Raw genomic sequence first — 14808 nt, 5'->3', positions numbered from 1 at the left:
ATATAACCTATGCATATCCTTCCGTATACTTTAAATCATTTCAAGATTACTTATAACACCTAATACAATGTAAATGCTATGTAAATAGTTGTTGGTGCACAGCAAATTCAAGTTTTGCTTTTTGGAACTTTCTGGGATTTTTTTTTTTCCTGAATATTTTCAACCTGCAGTTGGTTGAATCCTAGAATGCAGAACCTAAAAATAAAGAGGGCTAACTGTATTTTAAAGATTGGGAAAATAAAACTTTCAGTATGTCAGACGATGTCTGCACAAATTATAAAATCAAATGAAAAATTCTAAGAAATAAAAAAGAATTTTCAGAAAGGAAACTATAAGAGAGACTTTTGTGAGTAACAAAAATACTTTCCTTGTATATCCACAAAAACAGACAGGAAGATACCATGAAAAACCCTTACCATTTAAAATACCAATGAAAGCTATTAAGTTCCTAGTAACTAACAAATGAAAAAATGTGTAGGAAAAAATATGAGAGGAAATTATGAAATTTTATTGAAGGATAGAAGATACAAATGAATGGAAAGACACAATTTTTTCTCAGTGGGAAGATTCAATATTTTAAGATGTGAATTCTCTCCGACAATCTTTAAATTCAATGAAATTCTTAGTGGAGTACTAACAAGATTTTTATTTAATGGGTAGTGATAGCCTCAATATAAATGCATCTGAAAGAAAAAAATTTCTGAGAAGAGGAAAGAAAATTTTGATTCTAAACAATGATGGCGAACTTGTAACAAATGTAAATAAACAAAACATAGAGTCATAGTAATTAGGATAGACCCTGTATACATAGAGAATTCACTTATCATAAAGGTGCAAATCAAACAAGTAAAAAAGATGAAAGAATGAAAAAACAAGATGTTGCTCAAGCCAAGGCTATCCCCTTGGAAAAGATAAAGTTAGGTTACCTACTTTATCCCATTCCACAACATAAATGCCAATAGTGAAAGTTGTCAAGAGCCTCTGGAGTCTTGGAGATGACAGTAAATAGTCAGTGAGATTTTCCCTGACAGGCCGGTGAGATTTACCTTTATAGGCATCATGGCCAGGACCCCTGAAGCCCTTGCCTCCACTGCACTGAATCACTGGAAATCCCACCATGTAGAAGAAACTGGGGAACCAAACCGGGGTGCCCATGGCTCCTTATAATCAAGAAGCAGGGAAGTCAAAAATGTGTTTACGTCATGGTAAGAAGTTCTAGAATGATTTTCAGTACAGGTGCAGAAAGAGTTAAGTTGGCATCTGTGGGCTACTTTAGCAACTAAACAATTTGTTTAACATTTCAAAGTAAAGATATTATGAGTAACAAACAATCCAAAGTAAGTCACACTAGAGACAGGTACCAATGAAATTTTTTTGAGTGTCATTACTGCTGAAACTTTTACTTATATCATTATTGACATTCAATCAGTTTTCAGAAAAACAAAATGAAAACAAAAACGAAATCTGAGTGACTAACTTACCCCAGGAAGCTCTATCTATAACTGCCATGCAAGATCATTTTCTGTCTCTTACACTGTCAAACTTTCAAGGATCCTATCTGTAGACAACATGTGTTCAATAAAGATTTGGTGAATGAATAAATCAATGAATCAACAAATCAGCAAAGAATGAAGAAATAGAAAAACGTCACAAGCATTGTGGTCACAAAGCTGCCATGGAAAAGCCTAGAAAACAGGCCTACCCAACCTCCTCTTCTTTAGCAACTCAACCGTGCAAACACCATGCTTCAAGTTTTGCTTGGTGTGTGCACAGAACTACACACAGTACTTTCTTGTTGGCTTATAGAACAGGTGAAGTCAGCTAGGGGACAGACGAGGGGTCAGAGACAGGAGCTTTCTAACTAACTAACACTAACACTAACTAGAAAGTGGGGAGAACCGCTGCAGGCATGGAGCAAGACTTGCATTTTAGACCCATGACTTGCAGCCACGGCGAGGATGAGATGGAGGGTATAAGCTAAAGTCCGGGAGATCACTTAGGCGGCTGCTTCAGTAACACAGAAAGATGATGAGTTTCTGTACTAAGGAAGTAGTTGTAAGAAAAGAGGAGAGTAGACGTATTCTAGAACTATGTACAAGATAAAATCAACAGGTGTCAGAGAAGACAGGTAGAGGTGAGGCTAAGACTTAGGCCTGAGTCTTGGGCACATGGGTACCTCCAGCTGAGACTGAAAATGAAGGATCCTGGGCAAGGCCTTACTTAGAACAGGAATCCCCGGTCACGGGGGGGACAGCACAACCATGTAAGGTCTACTGTAGGAAACTCCTCATTTCTAGGAGTTACCAGTTTGTAAATGACTTACTTTGTTTTCATCACTAAGTGGGGTGAACTGGAGATTATCTCTAAAATAGAGATATTCTCACTTATTTGCATTCCAATGCGTGGTCTTAAATGGGAAAGTAACAGCTGAATTTAAAGCCAGTAGGTCAGAAACTGTGGGTAAGCCTTAGCCTATCAGTGCTATAACCTGTAGTGAGTGCTACTGACAAAAATCACTCACATTATTTTATGCTTCTTAAATGACCACTATGAAACAAAACAAAACAACCTCATAACCAAAAATCTAAAAACACAACAGAAAAACTCATTCACATGGGGCTAATAGCATTATCTCCCTGAACAATGGGGGTGCCCTGGGAGTGCGTTGTGCATATGAACTACCTGGTGTATCAACCTCGACAACAGATGAGAAAGTACTGCCCAGGAGGACGCTGAATGTGCCCCCTCCATCTGCCCATCTTGTCGTGCTCTTTTGCCTTCCATCAACTTGCCATTGGAGAACCACTACTTTATCTAACAGGGTCTCTCACTTCTTCTGGTCCATTATGCCCCACCCTGCCAGGGCTCCTGCACAGAAACACCAAGTGGGGTTCCCAGTGGAGGTGGGGTGGGGGGAGGAATGACGAGAGTTTGAGACAAAGAAAAGTAGAAGTTCTACTACTCAAGGCCACGTGAGTTAATCTGTCGTAAGTGGTGGGTTTGTTTGGATGAGTCCTGAGATCCAACGCTGGACACACAGGCAACAGTGGAGAGCCTTCAATATCAGGAGGAGGAAATTTTAATTTATCCTGCAGGTAAAAGGACTTCTGAGTTAAGATGGCAGAGTCAGGACAGATCATCTGTATGAACTCAGACAAGGGGACAAAAGTTAACAAATCGCTCCATGTTTGATGCTCCTAAAGAACACTGCATCAGTATTAATTTATGGAGTCCTCTTTCAAACTGATCTATTCATTCCTCAGTTTTGAGTCTCTTTCTTCCTAATTGTTATAAGGTTGATGGGTCTATTGGCAGCTGTGGTTTCCTCACAGTGTTAGTTCAAGCTTTTCTCATCTGTTTGAAAGAAATTGCTTCTTCTTGCCTTGAATTTGCAATTTTGCCCCAACATGCAATCATCTGGGCATGTGATGACTTACCATGGAGCCACTCCTGGGAACTGCAAAACTCCCTTCTTCATCTTGGGACCCATCTGACAGGGTAGTAATGTTGAAAGAAGCATCATCTGGCTAAATGGAGAAATGAAAGCACCATCTTATTCAGGCAAATACTTTCTAACATGTTTGTGTATTCCACTATGCGTATGTATTTAGATATGTGTGGCAATGCACAGAGTTATGACTGCCAGGGCATGGGCAATTGCACCAGCCCTTCAGGGCTCATCACTGCAAACCACCTAAATGCCTGGCCCTCTGACAGACCCTGGCCCTGTGGCAGACACTGCTCTTGTCTGCCACAAATTCCATTTTCCTTAACAATATCTTGGTTTTGTTCCAGGGAGTGAGGTGTTAAACCAGAGAACTTGATTTCCAGGCTTCTTTGCAGCTAAAAGTGATCATGTGACAAGTATGGTCAATGAGGTGTAAGTGTAATATTACGAAGAGTGCCTCCAAAAAAGTTAAGGCTTTCCTGACCAAAAAGAGTAGGGTCAGCTGCTACATGCTCATAACAACACTCTAGGTGACAGCCTGGAGTTGCCAGGCATCTTGCTCCAATGAGGATGATGGATGGCAGAGATGGCTGGGTCTGTGCTAAGGGGCATCACGTGGCTGCCCTGTCACACTTGGACCACCCCCTCTTAAGCATCTCCACGTGGAGCAAAGCAACTCTGACTTTTCTATTACATGCAGCCAAACACAAACTTAACTTGTCTAATCTTATTTTTTTTAAACAGACCCTAGGACTATCTTTCACAGTGATTAGAATTCAATAGCAATAGTACCAGATTGTTTTTTCATTTATAAAGCTTGAAGTAGATTTTTGCTTTAGTGTACAATGGCATTACTGAAATTTAAGAAATGAATATTCTTTTCTTTACTGAAGGAACCTTATGGCAAAATCGAATATATTTGATACTTATAAAAACATACGATATTTTGTTTTTTAAAAAACTGTAATTCATCTTTCTTGACCATATTTTCTAAATTTTCTATAGACAGTATGTGTTACTTTATAAAATAAACATAGGACTCTTTTTTCTTTAAAGGAACAAATAGAACACAAGATCTAGCACAAGAAATTTAAGTCAAGATGGCAAGCTGACAATCACCTAACTCCCCTCACCCCAAATCACTAAAAATGGCAGAAAATATGTAGATATATATTTTAAAGAAACAGATTGTTAACAGCAATGGAAACCAGCAAAGAATTCCGTAGCTGATAGAAATTTCTAGAAGAAAAGCTAATAGAATTGATTTGGTAAAATAAAAACCTCTACTTGAAAACAGCATAAAAGAAAATTTTTAGAGAGAGAAGAGAATAATAACAGAATGTACAAAGAGTAGGAAAGGGCCACAGGCAAATAGTTAAGAGCTGTTTACAAAATATTGATAGAGGTCAAGTAGACCATCCCTCTTTAAATATGCATACAGCCCCTAACTATAACCCTAGAACCGCCCCCCCCCCCCAATTCTGTCTAAACAAAATGAACTAACTGCCTTGGGGTGGGTGGGCTCCTAGTTTGAGTACAGTTGACCCTCTGTCTCCAGGGGTTCTACGTTTGCAGATTCATCCAACCAGGATGGATAATATTTGAAAAAAAATTCCAGAAATTTCCAAAAAAACAAAACTTGAATTTTGCATATGCCAGTAACTATTTATATAGCATTTACATTGTGTTAGGTATTATAAGTAATCTAGAGATGATTTAAAGTATTCAGGAGGGTGTGTGTAGGTTATATGCACATACCACACCATTTTATATAAGGGACTTGAGCACACATGGATTTTGGTATCCTGGGGGGTCCTGGAACCAATCCCCCATGGATACTGAAGGAGGAGGGGGTCTAAAAGAGAAGGAACTTGGCAGACCACAACAAAAGAAATGGAGGGGCGGCGGAAAATGAAATCGGCTTTGCCTGGATGAAGAATTCTTCATTCCCTTCATCAGTTTTGCATTTGGGGAGTGTTTACTGCACTAACCCACCTGCCCCCTCTATGCAAGATGAATGAAATAAGGGGCTGATTCTTGTGAAAGTTCAGAATTCCAGCTATAAATTCAAAATTCAAAAAAGTTGCAGAGAGGGCAAACACAAAAAGCTTATTTATAAAGGAATAAGATTCAGACAACCAAAGTAAGAAGAGAAAAGAAACCCAGATTGTCATGTAAGAGTGCAAGAGTAGGTCAATGAGCAATATGGGAAATGCCACTGTGCGGGTTCTCCAGGAGAGCTAAGGTTTTCTGTTAACAACGAACAGTCAGTTGGCACATGTTCCTAACGGGATCCAGAATTTGCTAACCATCTTGTAAGTTCAAGGATTAAATCCACATGCTATGGTGGTGGCGTGAAAGGAGAAAGTTAGAAGTTTCGTGCTAAGGTTGGCACTGCATTGCACTGCAGTTGTACTAGCCTTGGTTTATCCACCATTAGTTGCTCACTTTGTGATTAAAACAAACTCCTACTTGTTTAAACCAAGGTTCCTTAGATTTTCTATACTACAAAGCAAACATAGATGCAATTGATCATTTTTAACAGAAGGTATGATTGTATTTTGCAGCGAATTATAAATCAATAGCAAATGTAGCTATTTGATTTTCACTTAAGACATTGGAAATAAACTAGATGGACTACTTTGCCTTTGAATTAACTAACACCTCTAATGACTAATTCATTTATGTTGACTACACATAGGAAAATGTTTCTTTTATCTATACAAGTGATTTGTAGAGTAGTTTGTAAGGACTGTAGACTGGGTTGTAAGCCTTCTGTACAGGTTGTAAATCTTCTGTAAATCTTTTGTAAATGCCCAGATTTAGTGGCATTTGTGATTTAGAGTCAAGATTCAACCATGTATAATATATAAACAATAGACAATCATCTATATTATAATAGACAATTCCTTTATTGTAAGTAGCTTATTGCAAAATAAATGTGTTCGATATTAAAGAAATCATAAAATACTATATGGACTCTTTTGTAAAGGTTTCTTGAGATAGATTATAAAGTATACAATTTGATGAGTTCTGACAAATATATAGACCTATGAAACCATCACCACAGTCAAGACAATGAACAAAACCAGCACTCTCCAAATGTCCTCATGCCCCTTTGTCATCCCTCCTTCCCTCTCCTCCTCACCAACCCCTAGGCAATCACTGATCTTCTTTCCCTCACTATAGGTTAGTTTACATTTTCTGTAATTTCATATAAATTGAATCTTTTTTGTCTGGCTTCTTTCACATGGCATAATTATTTTAAGATCCATCCATGCTGTGTATATCAAATGTTCATTGCTTTTTATTGCTGAGAAATATTCTACTGTATGGATATATCACAATTTGTTCATATATTTAGCTGCAGGTAAAACTGGGTTCTTTCCAGTTTGGGGCTATTAAGCTATAAACATTTGTGGATAAGTCTCCGTATGAATATATATTATCTATGAGTAGAATGGCTGGGTCTATATGGAAGGTATGTGCTTAATATTTTAAGAAACTACCAAATTATTTTCCAAAGTGGATGGACCATTTTACATTCCTACCAGCAATGTATGAGAGTTCCAGTTGCTCTGCATCCTTAGCACCAGTCCATACGGTCAGCTTTTTTAATTTCAGCCATTCTACAGGGTATGTAGAGATATCTCATCGTGGCTTTATGTGCATTTCCATCATCACTGATGATACTGAGCACTTTTCATGAGATGATTCGCCATCCAAATCTCTTTCTTGGAGAGGTGTCTATTCAAATCTTTTGCCCATTTTAAAAGATGAGAAAAGACCAAACAAAATTTTATCACTGGAAAGCTCCAAGTATGTTCTTGAAACAGAATGTTGATTTGTTTTCAGAAGTAGAGGATTTGTGTGATTAAGTCGAAGGAACTAGGACTTCCCTGGTGGCCCAGTGGCTAAGACTCTGCACTCCCAATGCAGGGGGACCGGGTTCAATCCCTGTTCAGGGAACTAGATCCCACATGCATGCCGCAACTAAGAGTTCGCATGCTGCAACTAAAAGATCCTGCATGCCACAACGAAGATCCCACATGCCACAAGTAAGACCCGGCACAGCCAAATAAATAAATAAATAAATATTATTTTTTAAAAAAAAGGCGAGGGAACTAAAGCTTGGAAATACCAGCAGAGAACAAATTGGGGATAATTTTAATATAAAAAGAAAGAGTTGGGGCTTCCCTGGTGGCGCAGTGGTTAGGAATCCACCTGCCAATGCAGAGGACACGGGTTCGAGCCCTGGTCTGGGAAGATCCCACATGCCGGGGAGCAACTAAGCCCGTGCACCACAACTACTAAGCCTGCGCTCTAGAGCCCACGAGCCACAACTACTGAGCCTGCGAGCCACAACTACTGAGCCCATGAGCCACAACTACTGAAGCCTGCGTGCCTAGAGCCTGTGCTCTGCAACAAGAGAAGCCACCGAAATGAGAAACCTGCGTACCGCAATGAAGAGTAGCTCCCACTCGTCACAACTAGAGAAAGCCTGCGCGCAGTAACAAAGACCCAACAAAGCCAAAAATAAATAAATTAAATAAATAAATTTTAAAAAAAAGTTATGTATTATTTCTGTAAACAATAGGGATTATATTCTGGAATAAAATGGGAGAGTTAAGTCAATGACCAAGCCTTTCTCTCCTAAAACCTAGTAGAGTCAACAAAACATAATGAAATAAAGAAAAAAGAATCCCAGCAACATTCACACGAGTGGTGGTCAGAGAGAAATATTCCAGGAATAATGTAAATTCTTTTCCAAAATCTGCCTTCCTCCTAATCAAATGGAGACACTTTTGAAATAGACAACTACTATCACCTCCAAATCATGAGGGAAAACAACTGAAGGTGTGAGTAACCACATCTGGGGTCAATATGAGCAGAGCCCTTGAAACTCAGTCTCTCCCCAACACCATCTCAGTAGGGAGGAGGGAACCTATTGGATTCACCATTTTGCTTTTTTCTACCTGGGAGGAAGTGAGGGGAGGGAATATGAGAATGGAAAAATTAAAGGAAAAGTAGAGTACATAAGCTCCACCAAGGGAGAGAAAAGATAGCTTAGGATAGAAGTGCAAGTAAAAACAGACGTGAGAACAGGCTCTGGCTAAACCATAAATAAAGCAATCTTTCCCGTTTGTAAACTGACAGAAGCTGGATCTTTCTCCCAATGTTTGCCTGACTTTGTCCTCCTCTGGGTAAGTGGAGAGAGGAAGTGGCTCTGGGGAAAAGCAGGGGGATGGGGAAGGGGAGGGGCACTAGACACCTAGGGTGAAGAGTGTGGTCAGAACTCAGATGCCTGGCGTTCGCCCTGCACCAGGGAAACAGTGGACAACCTGAGGACACCTACTGCTGTCCTGTGACCTGACGTCCATAGCTGGTGGAGCTGTGACTCAATGGAACCAACACTCTTATGAGAATTTTTCAAAATAAAAGAAAAATGGAAAGGAACTAAATCTGTCATAAAGAAATGCCTACCATCGTTGGTCTTCTGGGTTTGTATCTGTTTTAATAGAGCATGTAGTTGTTTGTGGCTTTAACTATTAAACTCGGGTTCATTTACTGCTGAATGGCTTCCTACAAATCGAATAAAGGTAGATAGGCATGTTGACAGCTGTAGTTGTCCAGCCACCTGAATTATGTTGCATTGTTTTGAAGTTTTGCATGATTGTCTTGAAGGAACGGCTTCTTTTTTCATCCCTACCCCCAATTCTCCTGCTAACACTTACCAAGGAACCACTTGTTTTGATAACTCCCGGCAGCTCTTTTTCCTCCTGGGTGCCGTCCAACTGACTAGGATGGTTGTCACAGGTATCGCCTGGCTAATGAAAGAAATGAAAGTCATTTTTATCCAGGCATATCTTTCCCAACGTGATTGTTTATTCAATTGTACATTACACTAGAATCTGTTTAAATGCACAGCCATGTGGACATACACGGAGTTAATGACTACAGTGCAATTGGTAGCATTCACCAATTCCTCCAAAAGGATACTGAGCCTCATAAATGTCATGCACTGCAATAGAAATGAGTCTCAAAAGCAGACACTGCTACCTGCCTGCCAAAACCCATTTTTCTTTTCTTCTTTAACATATGAATATCATGATCTTGCTCCAAGATGCTGTGTGTCTATCTAAAAGGACTAAGTGTGATCATGTGATGGTTCCATCCAAAGAGATTCCAGTGAAACCCTACTTGGTAGAGCATCCAGGTAGGCTAATGTTTTCTTGTTGAAGTGCATGGCATCAGCTGGCTGATGCTTCTCCCAGAACATGGGCCTGGTACCTGTGATGCCAGACATCCTGTAAGCATTAAATACTAGCCTGTATGCTGAGTGGAACAGAATGGAAAGATAAAAATTTGGTAGGTCCATGAGAGGGATATTAGTCAAACCAGCCGCAGACTTCTTATTTTGTAAGGAAAATAAACCTCTAATTATCTAAGTCAGGAAGCTTACTGATTAAACTATGCTACTTAAAAATCAGACTTTATGACTGTATTTTGGAGTGATTTACAAATCAAAAGCAAGAGTATTCAGGGGTTTTTTTTCATTATGAAACTGGAAAAACATTAGACTGATTATCTCACAAACACATATGACTGAACCAAATATTTCATTCCCATCACTGAGTATTGGAAAAGCTCTGATTTTCACTATGCAGCAAATGGATTTGAGACTATTCTAATTGTGATGTGCTGCACTGTAGGCCTTGTGCATACGCTCTAAGATTTTTAGCAGCATTTGTGATATAATGGCATTTCCCAAAATAAGATGCAAATATTCTACTCCATGATTAAAGCAACTTTTTGCAAAATTAAGCATACTGGATATTAATGAAATAAACTTTTACATGAGACCTTAGAAACATTTTTCATCTAGCTTTTCCATACTTTCTAACTTTCCCCCAGTGTGTATGTATTATATTGCTATGAAGAACACACATCTCTTTGGAAGGGGAAACAATGCTAAAAAGGCAGTACAAGAAAACTTAGGTCAGGATGGAGGTCAGAGAGTGTACCACTCCCAATCACTCAGAATTAGAGAAAGGGCGTATTTTTAAAGTATAGTTCCAAGGGCACTGAAAACCAACAAAGTGTTCTAATAACAGATTAAAAATTGTTAGAAATTCCTGGAAAATAAAAAGTAAGTAATTTATTTCATAATTGTAGAGAAATTCTCAGCCTAAGAATAGCATAAGACAAAGAAAGGGCAAATCCACAAAAAAGCAAACAGACAACCAAGCTTAGAGTGGAAACCACACAGGACAAGAAGGGGCCCCAGGGCAACGGCTAGGATAATTTACTGTAAAGTGTTTCCTTAATGGAAGGGCCCGACAGAACTCCGAACAGTTCCCTTTACACTGAACAGCAGACAGCAGCCACGTATGGACCCAAGGAAAGCACTCTGAATGAAGTGAACTACCTGCCTTGGGAAGATGCCCAGGGTTGGGACCAAAGCAGACCTCAATATCAGGTCACTCTGGACCTTCATGAAAGACATGGATGGGAGCATAAAAGAACATGAGTTTTTTCTCGGAATGATGTCATCTGCCACTCTCCCTTTGGCATTGAAGGTATGTGCATGCATGTATCTGTGTGTGTACGTGTGCATGTACGTGTGTCTACGCATGCACACATGCACGGACTCACCCATGTGTGCTGTTAAAATAACGTCCATTCACAGACTGCTCACATACCTTACTGCTTACACAGGACCCAAAGTCAGCCCTCTTATTCAACAAAGAGCCCTTTGGGAAAATATCTATATAATGGCAGAGAAATCATACAGCAATGACATATCCTAAAAGTCATTAACTAGTCAATCCAGACCATCACTAAGGATCATCAGCCACTGGAGAAAAATCAACATTATAAAAAGAGTCAGCTGTGGAGAAAATCAACATTTTGAAAAAAAAGTATAGTGATATACATTCTAGGAGAAAGAGATAATTGAGGGAAGAGAAAAAGGCTTATAATGATTTAATAATTTCAGAAAGATCTGAGAGACTATTGCAATCATAAATCAGGACTAACTATAACAATAAAGGGTAAATCAGTGAAAAAAGGAGGAATTCTTATGAATTAACAGTATGATCGCTGAATTTAAAAATCAACAGGGACCCAATTATAATCACTCATGACAAAAATTAGAATTAGGTTTCCACAAAATGATGCAGACAAAATCTGCTAGCATACAGAACAAATGGGAAAAAAAGACATGGGAAATATAAGAGACAATTTAAGAGCTGTGTGAGTTTAATGTAAGAAATGAAAAGAAGAAGAGAGAAAATGGAGATAATGAAGTAAAAGAAATAATGGGAAAAGAATGTTCAGAACTGAAAGGAAACATGTTTCAGAAACAAAAAGCTGAGTGCTGGATCATGATAAAAAAAAAAAAAAAAGATTTCATATCCTGATGGCAGTTCAGGTCTCTAACAACAAAGATAAACCTAAAAGCTTCCAGAAGTATAAAAATGAGAGCAGGATGCAAATAAAGGAATGATTTAGAGAGGCATCAGACTTCTCAACATTAACACTATATGAAACGCAAATAGATTAATATTTACAAATTTCTGAAAGGAAATGATCAACAGCCTAGCACACTGATACTAACCAGTTTAGGATTTAAGCTTTCTAGTTATTAAAATTTAGTAGCCAGAGATATTTCTTGCTGGATTTGCTCAAAGGATAGAAGATGCAATCTGCTAAGAAGATGTAATAGTTTGTAATATATGTGATTATGGAAATTAGTATTTCTACTATTCTCTGTGGTCATTCTGGCGGGCTAGCTCTCATCCTCCTCCAGGGATACAGAGCAGTACTGCTTTCTCATTCTATAAACTGGTGAGTAGTTCAGGGGTGTGGCAGGAATAAAACTTAATCGTTCTTGTCCACCTCAGTGGGAGATTTCTTCATGTGTTCGTCACCACACTTGCCTTTAACCTTTAAAAGATGACAAGACCGTCAAAGAATTGAAATAAAAGGGATAGTGATAAAAGAGAAAAGAAACAAAATAAGCATAGACTCATCATGAGAGTCCGTGGCTGGATGTGGAGTGTCAATGAGGCAACAAGATCTAAAATAAGACTCACTCTTACACGTTGCCTTGACATCCAGTAAAAGCGGGAGGGCCATAAGTGGTCTAAGCCCAAGTTCCCCTCCCACTTTGCTCCCTCAGATAAGGTCCCCTAGTAAGACAACAGTCCTTACCCAGGGGGCCAGACACAGTTCTTGCTTATCCCTGAGTAGTGGGTTTCAGTTCTCTGTCCACCCATGGAATTATTCAAACAAGCCAATCCATCCTCTGTGAGAACCAGGGGGGCACTCCCCCTCTTTATACTACAAAGCCTGGTTGTTCACTCTGTTCCCAAGTGCATCCCACATGTGGCTCTGTATGGTGTGCGGTGTCCTCCCTTCCTGGGCTGTGAGAACATGTAATAAATTGCTGTTGTCTCACCTTTCCAGCGTCAGGGGTCATGTGCTGAGCCATCCCTATAACCCCAGGGTGAAGAGGAGACAATCAAAACAGTAGATAGAGGCAGGTGGGGTGAAAAGCTCATAGAAATCATTCTTTGAAAACACCCCGTGTCTATCTGACTTGCCCCTCCTCTAGCTGAGGGAAGAGGTAGTGGCTGCTGTGAAGGGGAGCGGGCGGGCAGAGAGGAACAAATGTCTGGACCGAGTGTCCTGGCCGGAAGGATGGTATAGAAGACTCCCCGAACCGAGGGAAAAATCTTCCAACTCAACAGAAAATGTAAAGACCTCTGACTAGACAGAGTTCACACTCTTATGAGAAATGCAATGAAATTAGAAAAAAATGAGAGACAAAAATCTGAAAACAGGATTGCTCACATCCCCAGCTGACCACCCTCCACCTCCAGACCTTGACCTACCCTCAGGCAACAGAAGAGCAGCCAGAACACAAATTGGCCACATCCAAACCCTTGAGCAGAATTTTGGAAGGGACCAGGGGCTAGCCTGTGTCGAGACAATTGGAAGATGTGGACAGAGTGCCCCACATAAAATATATGCAAGATGAAAGTAAACTGTAGAGAATCTAAACATCATCATCATCATCTTCATCAGATCAAGAATGGTACAGGGGTTACTCTTAGAACAACAAAGAATCCCTCTTCCTCTGCTGGGAAAGAAATAAAGAGCTAAAGAGAAGGAAACACACAGAAGCATGATAGAGGAAGGTCTCTTACTGTAAATTTTCTGCTGCCATGAGTCCAGGTGGAGGAAGATGTCAGGAACCCATGTCCTTCTCAGGGTGAAGGGTCACCACTTCAGTAAGAGGACCCAGGCCTCATGCCAGGAGGTACAGATCACAGCATGAGATTCATCTCTTTCACTGAAATAGCTTCACTGACAGTTTGGAACTCAGATCATCACTGTTTGAAACTTTGTACTAAACTGGGTGAGGTGGGCTCTAAATAAAACGTGTTTACCTCCTGTGCAAGACTGTGCACTTTTTCCACTTATTGTTACACGTTCAAGATGCTATAGTGCTGCATCCCACAATATATTTACATTTAGAAAGTAACTTAAATGTCAAAATATTTCGTACGGTGACAATTAAATTAATTTTGAAAGATTTATAGAAGGTAGCATAAAATTTTCCACTATGCACTCAGCAAAGAGAACAATAGTTTAGCTGATGACCTCCCACATGTACTGACTTCTGGCTGTGGCTGCAGCTGCAGCTGTGATTGTTTTTGTTATTGTAGGTACAAGTAGGCCCCATAGTATTTGCGGATTTAACTATTTAATTATTCATTCCTGAGTCTGAGTCCCCTTTTTTCTTCATTGTTACAAGGTAAGTAGGCTTTTTTTTTTTTTTAAACTTTCCAGGCTGCCTTGAAGTAACGACTTCTCTGGACCCCCTTGCTCTGTCTTACCAGTTGACCATTTCTGCAGGGAACTGCCGGCATCCCTTCTTCATCTGGGTTCACATCCAAAAGAGGAGCTGGGATACAACAAAAATCATCTGGCTATTGAGAAAAATGAAAGTGCATTTTTATTCAGGCATGTTCTCCCAAAGGTAACTGCATTTAATCACGTGTTACGCATACGATGGGCACATTCATACAAACTTGTTGAGACACCCACAGATATGACTGCCTATGCACTGATCACTGCATTTGGCCACTTAGCAGCCAGTCCTGGGAGCTCACCACACACCAGGCCCGGTGACAGACACTGGTACGTGTGGAAGATACTGTCAACCGCCTGCCCCAAACCCAGTCACCTGTCTTCCTTAACAGGATCCTGATTTTTTTTTTCAGGAACTTTTGTGTACAATGAAAAAATATCAATTTCCCAGGCTCCCTTGCAGCTAAGGATGATTGTAT

At 39.8% G+C, this 14808-nt stretch overlaps 1 protein-coding gene across 5 annotated transcripts in view; it reads right to left on the bottom strand.

The window, feature by feature from the left end:
* The window catches only part of ARHGAP28 (Rho GTPase activating protein 28), a 152598-nt gene that overhangs the window by 42680 nt on the left and 95110 nt on the right, over positions 1-14808 (bottom strand). For 4 of the 5 annotated variants that reach the window (XM_061169947.1, XM_061169945.1, XM_061169944.1 and 1 more), the window contains 3 exons: positions 14356-14448; positions 9184-9276; positions 3438-3527 (listed from right to left, as the gene is read on the bottom strand). In XM_061169947.1, coding sequence (XP_061025930.1) covers positions 3438-3527; positions 9184-9276; positions 14356-14448 — 276 coding nt within the window. The remainder of the gene's footprint in view (positions 1-3437; positions 3528-9183; positions 9277-14355; positions 14449-14808) is intronic. The other variant, XM_061169946.1, reaches the window with a different exon arrangement.

The sequence above is a fragment of the Eubalaena glacialis genome, chromosome 15 (assembly GCF_028564815.1).
Source record: "Eubalaena glacialis isolate mEubGla1 chromosome 15, mEubGla1.1.hap2.+ XY, whole genome shotgun sequence".
NCBI classification, from domain to species: Eukaryota; Metazoa; Chordata; class Mammalia; order Artiodactyla; family Balaenidae; genus Eubalaena; species Eubalaena glacialis.
Note: the sequence above shows the minus strand (reverse complement) of the source record. Positions and strands in the feature narration are given on the sequence as shown.